The 9,105-nt window shown below is 36.0% G+C and overlaps 1 protein-coding gene across 1 annotated transcript in view; it reads left to right on the forward strand.

Annotated features, from left to right (window-relative positions):
• Positions 1–522: 522 nt before the first annotated feature.
• BCAP29 (B-cell receptor-associated protein 29) overlaps positions 523–9,105 on the forward strand; it is a 53,483-nt gene continuing 44,900 nt past the window's right edge. Inside the window, exons 1-3 of the mRNA XM_012650351.1 lie at positions 523–564; positions 941–1,047; positions 4,049–4,149. Of these exons, the coding sequence (XP_012505805.1) occupies positions 956–1,047; positions 4,049–4,149 (193 nt within the window). The 5' untranslated portion in view covers positions 523–564; positions 941–955. The remainder of the gene's footprint in view (positions 565–940; positions 1,048–4,048; positions 4,150–9,105) is intronic.

Consider the following 9,105-nt stretch of genomic DNA (forward strand, 5'->3'; position numbering starts at 1 on the left):
AAAGTTAGTTGTGACACTACAGATTCTCCTACATTCTCGAGAACAAATTGCTGCACAATCGCTAATCCTGGCCCATTATTAAAAATAGCTTAATTCTGGACACGGAAAAGAGACAACAGGAAAGCAGTGCGTTTTGAACACGTTCACAGCACTTCGACCAGCCTATCTCACCCTTCCGCCCTTGTGCCAGTCCTCCTTCCTGGACCCCACAAAACTCGCGCAGAACACGGTTAACCCGCAGCTCCCACCGGAACCACACTTTATGAGAAATGTAAAGCCTGCCCTCCTGACGAAGTTGCGCTTGGGGGCCCCAAGCATCAGGTCGAAAGTCTGAGTCATCCTCCGACTCCACCGCCAATTAGAAAACAATTGCTGCCAATAAACGTAGTGGGCCGCCTGTGACCTCAGCGGGGCGAGTACGCTCGGCCCGAGGTGGGGGAGGGAGCCTGCGGGGGGTTGGGTGGGGCCTTCCCTGCTCCGTTCCCTCCTCCCGCCCGGCCGGCCGTGGCGTCTGACGTCCCGCGCGTCGGCGGCCGCGGAGCAGCGCGGGGAGCCTTAGATGGGGTAAGGCCGGCGAGTCCCCGGGGGCCGCGGTCCCCGAGGCGGCGTGAGGCGCTAGGCCGCGGCGGGGTAGCGGGCGGCCTCCAAGCTCGGGCGTTGGTGGGGGGAGGCTTTCGGCTGCGGTGCGGGGAAGCTGGAAGGGGCTGGCGGCGGCGCCCCGCGGGCTGCCTGGCCAGTTCCGCAAGGCCCGCCCTCCGGGAAGCGCACACACCCTCCCGGGCCCACCCTTGACCCCTTCCTGGCCGGGTTAAGGCCGGGATCCCGGGTTAGGGGACGGTGGGACACGGTAAACCCCCAGGACAAAAACATCGCGCCCAGGGGCCTTTAACCCAGTTGTCATTGAAAGGAAACAAAGTAAAATAAGTGTTTCTCTATTTAGGTGTGAAGAAAAACAATGACACTCCAATGGGTGGCAGTTGCAACCTTTCTTTATGCTGAAATAGGACTCATTATAATCTTCTGTCTACCTTTTATTCCTCCTCAGAGGTATGAAACCTTCAAATCGTTAACAATATTTGGTTAGCTCTTTTACACTAGTGTAAAATGGAAAAACTTTCAAGATTAACAACTTTTGAGAGCTGATTGTATAAAAGTTTCTCTTTCAAAATAAAGTCACCTAACAAATTAGGTAATAGTAAAATATCACTTTATGTAAACTTTATATTATCTGTACAGATGAAGTAACGTTTTCCTCCCTTCTATAAGGAAAAGGGGTCTTAGTACTTTCGATTCTGTTGATTACGGATACAGTAAAGCAATGGGTACTTTTAACACCTGTTCTGTCTCGTCATCCGGGTTTACCTTTGTTTTATTGACCTGAATTGGAGCAGTGAACTAAATAAACAAATAGGTAAGTTGTGTTCACAGTATAGCATGGATGAAAAACTGTTTCATTGAGGCAGTCGAAGGGCAATTTAGAAACTGAAGCCAATAAATGATTCTTAGTTTTGGCCTTATGTAACCAAGAAATAGTTTCATTAGTGTTCAATGACAATTTTGCTACTTTTTATTTCACACAAAATTTGTGAATATATATATTTAAAGTGCTGAATATGAAAAGTATAAGAACCGTATGTTAGCATTAGTTCCTTAGTGAAGGTCTTTAAGTACCAAGTGCAGTATTTTAATCCAAGCATTGGCTCACTTCACCCTTGTAATAATCCACGTTTGGGCAGTTCAGTTTTAGATCCAGAAACTTGATAGTATGAATGGTGAAATACATATGTCATAAAAATGTTGCAAGACATTTGTTCATACTCATGGCATAAACAAAAATCTTTTATAAATGAGATCCTAGAGGTAACCCACTAAAGTATAGTAAAGTCCTGAGACTGGAAGAAACTTAAAGTTTTACCTTAGCTCAGGGTCCAGGTAGTCTTTCACAATGCTTAGCTTACTTACCTGCCTAAATTTCTCCTAATTTCTGTCCATGTCTATCAGCTATACTATCATTTCTTCCTTACTGAAGAAAAAAAATCATGTAGGTATTATTTCTTCCAATCCACTCATTCTATAGATCATATACTGAGACCCAGGGAGGACAGGTGGCCTAAGGTCACCTAGCTGGTAAGTGGCAGATTCCAGACAAGAATCTGGCTCTCAGTCCAGTGTTCTTTCTACTCCTTCGTGCTGCCTCTCATCCAGTAGGTTCTATTTCAAACCCTCACTCCTTCTTTTGCTCTTTGGTAATATTTGCAACAACAGAATCCTATATATTTAAGAGAAAGAAGATATTGTTTATAAACATCTAATTTATAAATAATATGGCTTAAGAATTTGCAAGAAAATATGTATGTATCAGTTGATCTTTTCTCCATCAAATTCATGCATAGATTATGGCTCAGTCTTTTTTTCCTGCCAAATATAATTTTTAACCATCCTGATCACATATCTGTTAGATGCATGTATATATGTGCACATGATATATAAATATACCCTCATGTACAAATATAGGTAATAAAATATGGTATAGATACACACAAATCATTTGCGATATGTCCTTATTATGTGTATGTCCACATCTTTTTATCTTTTATAGCTGTATCACCATAATCTTAAAAGGTTTCATTCTTTATTTAGTCGCTAATTTTTTTTTCTCACATAACGCAGTAGTTAAAGGAACATGCTCAGAAATCAGATGGCTTGGGTTTATAACCCAGCTCTGCCTGTTATTGTGTCTTTGGGCAAGAAATATTGATCTTTTCTGACTAATTTCCCCATCTATAAAATGGAAGTAGGCTAGAGTCTACCTCCTGTAGTAGTTGTAGCAATTAAATGAAATAAAACTTGTAAGAGTGCTTAGAACCGTACTATAGTAAGGACACAATATATGTTAGCTATTATTAGCTACTCTTGAATCGAGTCTTATTATAAACTGCTAGTTTTTCTTGAAGAAATAAACAAATTTACATTTGGACCTAGATTAAGGTATTGCCACTTATATTCTCTTCTTAAAAATGGAAATATTGTATAATTTGAATAATGTCTATATAAAATGCTCAGAATTGTAACTATAGAGACAAAAGGAACTAGTATTAGTTAAATACTATTTAATGTATTAGTTAATAACTTGTCATAATGTTAAAGTGAAACTTTTATGAAACTTGTAAGTGCTTGAAGTATATTTAAGTGCTTATTACCTTTATATGTCTCCTTTGGACTAATTAATGTGTTATTCATTTCAAATGCCCTGCACAAAGTTTATTACCTTTCCAATTGTGTGATGGATTACTTTGTCATTCTTTGCCATTTATAACTCATGCTTTCTTACCTCTGTGTCTACGTTTATATTGTTCAACCCATCTGTACCATTTATTTCCCTATCTCATCTCCCCCGTTTAGATTTTGATCTGGGTAGTAATTATGTGTGTGTGTGTGTGTGTGTGTGTGTGTGTGTGTGTGTGTGTAAAATTTATCAAGCTATGTATTGAAGATTTTTTCACTTTGCTCTATATATGTAATACCTGGATAATTTTTTTTAATTCACTCATGGTTAAAGTAGAGAAACTCCTTTACTTGGAGTAGATGTTAAAAATGTATTATATAAAAATAAATGTGCAGAGAGTTATACATCCTACTCCTGAAATATTGCTGTTAGACCAACAGATCTTTGTAATATCTGAGTCCTTACTCTGACTATGGAAAAAGATATAAATAGCATCTATCAACAATATAACGTTTTACTGTAAGAATTCCTTTTTAAGGTTTTGCTCATGTATGTTTACTTTAAAAATTATTTTCACTTTAGAATATTTAAGCCACCAGACTGAAGATAATCAAATATCACGTTATTATTAAATTTGAAAGAGTTTTTCTTTATTTCATGAGATATTCTGTCATGTCAGAGAATTAATAAATTTAAAAATTAAGTTTCTGTGATTCATTTCACTCACTACACAATTACCAAAATGTTACTTCAGTATTTAGAAAGTATTTCAAAACCTTCTTTTGGTTTTTTTATATCTGATGTAATTGTATTGCTTTACAGATGGCAGAGGATTTTTTCATTTACTGTCTGGGGCAAAATTGCAACTTTTTGGAACAAGGCTTTTCTTACCATTATAATCCTATTGATTGTTCTATTTCTAGGTAAGTACTAGATCCCTTCTTTGAGTACACACAACTCTAGTTTTCTTTTAAATTAGTTTCTTGGTTTGTAATTAAGTTGATGTTACTGTTGATGTACAGTTGACTTTATATAGTATATATGGCTAGTATATAGAATAGATATTGATACATTGATACACAATTGGTAGATATTACTATTCTATATTCACAAGCATAAATTTCAGCCTAGTTCAGTGATTCTTAACCTCTTTTAGGTTAAGATTTAAATACAATGCATTATCTGGTTCAAGTTGATGTTTGGAGTTTTAAAAAATGAAAAGATAAATAAATAAATGCAATGCATTAATGCATAGCCTATTTTTCAAAGTTACCAGATATTATTTCTCATGGTGTTATCTCTTCTTTGCTACTGTGGTGTCTTAGGCACTCAGGGCCCTAGCTGTTAGGGAAACAAACAAAAGAATAGAATCATTAGGCTCCCAAAAGAAATCTTCGATGGCAGGGTGTGAATCTTGACTGCATCCTGGTTAAAAAACAACTGTGATATAGATTTGGGGCCTACTGCAAAAAATTGAATATAGAGTGATTATTAGATAATATGAGGGAATTTTTGTTAATGTTAGTTGTGATAACAACATTGTTATATAGCAGGGGTCAGCAATCTATAGCCTGTGGGCTAAATGCCATTTTTGTAAGTAAAGTTTTATTGGAACATAACCATGCACGTTTGTTTACATATTGTTTATGCCTGTTTCAACAGAGTTGAGTAGCTGCAATTGTATGGCCTAAAACTTTTATTATATACCCATTTACTGAAACAATTTACCAGCACCTTTTATGTTGGAATGTGTCCTTAGTCTTAGCAGACGCATGCTGAAACATTTAGGAGTAGAGAGTCATGATTTTTTCAACTTACTTTCAAATGGTTTTTAAAAGGATAAAGCAAATATGGTAATTATTGAATCTAGGTGATGGGATTATAGATGTTTATTATACTGATTTCTCAGCATGTTTGAAATTTTCATGATAATAATATCTTAGACATTAAAAGTGGACCTTTAAGGTTCTTGTCAAATCAGAAGTTCTGAGTCTTGATAATCACTGTGTTTTTTAAGAAAAAGTAACTGAGCTCAGAGAGATTGACTTGTCTACGATCACCCAGATACTTCTTGAAATGACACTTCTTGGCACTTCAGCTTTTAATACACATTATAGAGTATGTTTCCCTTCAGAATTCTCTCAGAATTGTTATGTTGTGGATTAAGTAGATTTTACAGGGGCTAGCTTGGGACCATAATCACCATCTTTGACACTGTTTTATAAGAAAATGTATTCCATGTTCCAAACCACCAACCTCTGAATTGGAATCCTCTTTATAAAAGTGAGAACATCTGATTTGAGAGGGGATAGTATTATTAAAAAAAACACACAAAAAAAACAGGAAGGTAATTTTATCATGGTGTGAATGGGTTTGTACCTCTTTTCAAAATGTCAGTATTCGTCTCATGGTACATATATGTATTGAATCTCCAGCCATATAACTAGTCACGATAAATGAGTAAAGAACGGTAAGGAAAACAGTTCCAACTCTGCCACTAGTTAGCTAAATGACCTTTGGAATGGCATTTTATTTCTCTGAGTTTGATTTTTTTTTTTTTTTTTTTTTGAGACAGAGTCTCACTGTGTTGCCTGGGGTAGAGTGCTGTGGCGTCAGCCTAGCTCACAGCAACCTCAAACTTCTGGGCTCAAGCAATCCTCCTGCCTCAGCCTCCTGAGTAGCTGGGACTACAGGCATGCGCCACCATGCCCGGCTAATTTTTTCTATGTATTTTTAGTTGTCCGATTAATTTCTTTCTATTTTTAGTAGAGACAGGGTCTCATTCTTGCTCAGGCTGGTTTCGAACTCCTGAGCTCAAACAATCCGCCCACCTCGGCCTCCCAGAGAGCTAGGATTACAGGCGTGAGTCTGAGTTTGATTTAAATAAAGGCAGAGATGGAAATAATCTCTCCAGCTCGTACTAGAGTATTGTGATCTTCTAACTCTAAAATTATCACAAAAATTTCTACTGAAAGCTGCCATTTATCATGTAAGGGAGAGGAGCTATAGTCCAGGTTCTTTTAGTTACATATATCAGAAACCAACTTGAACTTGCTTGACCAAGAAAGAGAAATTTGTAAGAAAATATGGGATTGTTTCAGAGTAGCCAAAGGAAGGAAGGAAGCCAAATTTGAGGAAAGGACTAGTATTAGGAATTGAAGTGTCCTTTTCTTATCCCTGCATTTCTTCCTGTGTCTACTTTATTCTTCCTTATCTCTACGGACTCTGATACTCTGTCCCCAAGGCAGAAAATGGGTACCACACAGCTGCCAGGTGTTATCACTACAGCTATATGCATGGATTAATTAGTGTCTCTGAATCCCAATTCCAATTCAAAGGAAAAAAATTGGACCAGCTGGCACCCAGTATCCACGCTCATCTGGTAATTTATGGCCAGGGCAAGAATAATGACTGCTAGCTAGAGCCTACATTTTGGGGCAGAGTGAGTAAATCCCAGAGAACAGGAACATCATGGATAGATAAGGCAGGCAGATAGGTGCTTAAGCTCTAAGTCTCAGTGTCTCCATTTCAAAATGGGTGATAACACCTACTTCATTAAGGTGTTTTAAGACTTAAATGCAGTAATACATAGAGTTCATAGTCCAACATTCTAGTTCACTAGAACAACAGTGGTGTAAGTAATGCAAAATCAGTGGATTACTCAAACTTTATATTTTACTTTGGAATTTATTTCATTTTTCTTGTTTGTTTGTCTCTCTAAATAAGGTAACTTATTACAAGGTATTTATATTGCTAGAGCCAATGCTAGCTGAAAAGTGTGCGTGCGTGTGTATGTGTTGTAGGGCATGGTAACAGGTAGAAAGGAAGTCAGAAGCCCAGGAATATATTTAGTGTCATCAGAAATGCATCCCAGGAATTTAAAAGTTTCCACAAGTGATCCAAAAAAAGTATTTTCAGATGGTTTATAGAAAATTGACTGTATGTCATACTCTTGCCTTATTGTTAGCTCTATTCCATATTTCAGACATAGTTTCCTTTTTATTATATAAGTGATTCATTCTACAAGTGGGTTTATAGGATCATTTATATTTACAGACCTTTTTAATATTGTTGGTTAATCTTCAGCATTTCTACATAATGGATCCAGAAGTATTATTCCCATTTAATTACCAAGGAAGCTGAATCACTAACATCATGATCCTTCTGCTCACTCTCTGCCTACTCAAAACAACTTACAAGTGTTATCTTCACTTTTTGGTTCTTTTGTAGTGGTTGGCATGCTCTTACTATATTATTGAAGCAATTTGAGGAATGACAAGGGGAAAATACTTGTTAAGGTAGAAGAAATTTTAAAAACATAACCCTAAGAGACTATTTTATATAATTATGCAAATAAATTTGAAAACCTAGATGAAATGGATGATTTTGTAGAAAAATATATCAAATGAACCCCAATAGATATAGAAAATTTAAGCAGATGAATTTCTCTAGAAGAATTATAGAAAGTTATCTGAAGCATAAAACCAGATAGTTTTGCAACAAATTCTACCGTTTTCAAAAAACAGATAATATGAATGCTTCTCAAACTGTTCCAGAATTTTCAAAAGAAAACTTCAATTTTATGAAGCTAGAAAAAAGCAAGCTCTAGAATTGAAAATAAACCAAAACAAATGAACTGAATAGTATATCAGATTGAAATATGTGACACAGAGAAAAGAATTGTTTCAAGCAACTCTTGAACACAGTACTCTAACTTTACCTTCTTAGTAGGATATGTTTTAAGAACAAAAAGGAGTTCAGTGAAATCTGAAACTTAGCACTGCTAAAAGAAAAATGTATAGCTTTGAATGTTTATTAGAAAAAGAATAAAAGTTTAAAATCAGTGATTTTTAGTTTCTACCTTAGGAATATTCATTTATGATTTCTTTTTTCAAAAAAGGTTAGCAGATTAGAATTTAGAGGGAAACTTCCTCATTTTGATGAAGATCATCTACAAAAAAATTCAAGCTAGCATCATAAGTAATTAAATATTGAAGGCTTCCCCCAAAGCCTGGAAACAAGGCAAGGTTATTCACTTTCACTGTTTTATTCAATTAAATAATAGATGTCCTAACCAAGATAATAATAAGTCAAGAAAAGAAATGCAAGGCATGAAGATAGCAAAGAAAGAAGTGAAACAATCTTTATTTGACATGATTGTTTATATAGAAAATCCTGAAGTGTCTACAAGAAAGCCACTATGTTGAAGAAATTGATGTAGTGGCGTCACAAAATATAAGGCCAATATATGAAAACTCATTGTATTTCTATACTATAAATAGTAAACAATTGGAAAATGAAATTAAAAAAAAATTTATAAGTACACCAAGAAGCCTAAAAACCTTAGAAATAAAAAAGAGGTTCAAGAGCTCTACACTGAAAACTACAAAACGTTGCTGGAATAAATTAAAGAAGATCAAAATAAATGGAGATGTTTTCATTAGCTGGAAGACTGAATAATATTAAAATGTATATTCTTCCAAAATTGATCTATGGATTTAACACAGTCCCAGTCAAAATTCCAGCAGGAATTTTTGTAGAAATTGATCAATTATTTCTAAAATTTATGTAGACAAATGAAGAGCTCTTAACAGCCAAAAAAAAATCATAAAAGAGAATAGAATTGGAAGACTCACACTACTTTCAAGACTAAAGGGAAAAATAAAAGGAGATTACGTGCTAATTGCAAAGGGAAACACAAAACCTTTACAGTGGAAAAATCTGGTGGTCACTATCTGTGATGGTTAATTTTGTGTGTTAAATTGGCTGTGCCACAGTGCCCAGACACTTAGTCAGCCATTACTGTGGATATTTTTATTAAGGCATTTTTTTAGATAAGAATAACATCTATTGGATGTTGGGCAGGGGGGAGGGGGGAC

The sequence above is a fragment of the Propithecus coquereli genome, unplaced genomic scaffold (assembly GCF_000956105.1).
Source record: "Propithecus coquereli isolate 6110/MARCELLA unplaced genomic scaffold, Pcoq_1.0 Scaffold32, whole genome shotgun sequence".
NCBI lineage: Eukaryota > Metazoa > Chordata > Mammalia > Primates > Indriidae > Propithecus > Propithecus coquereli.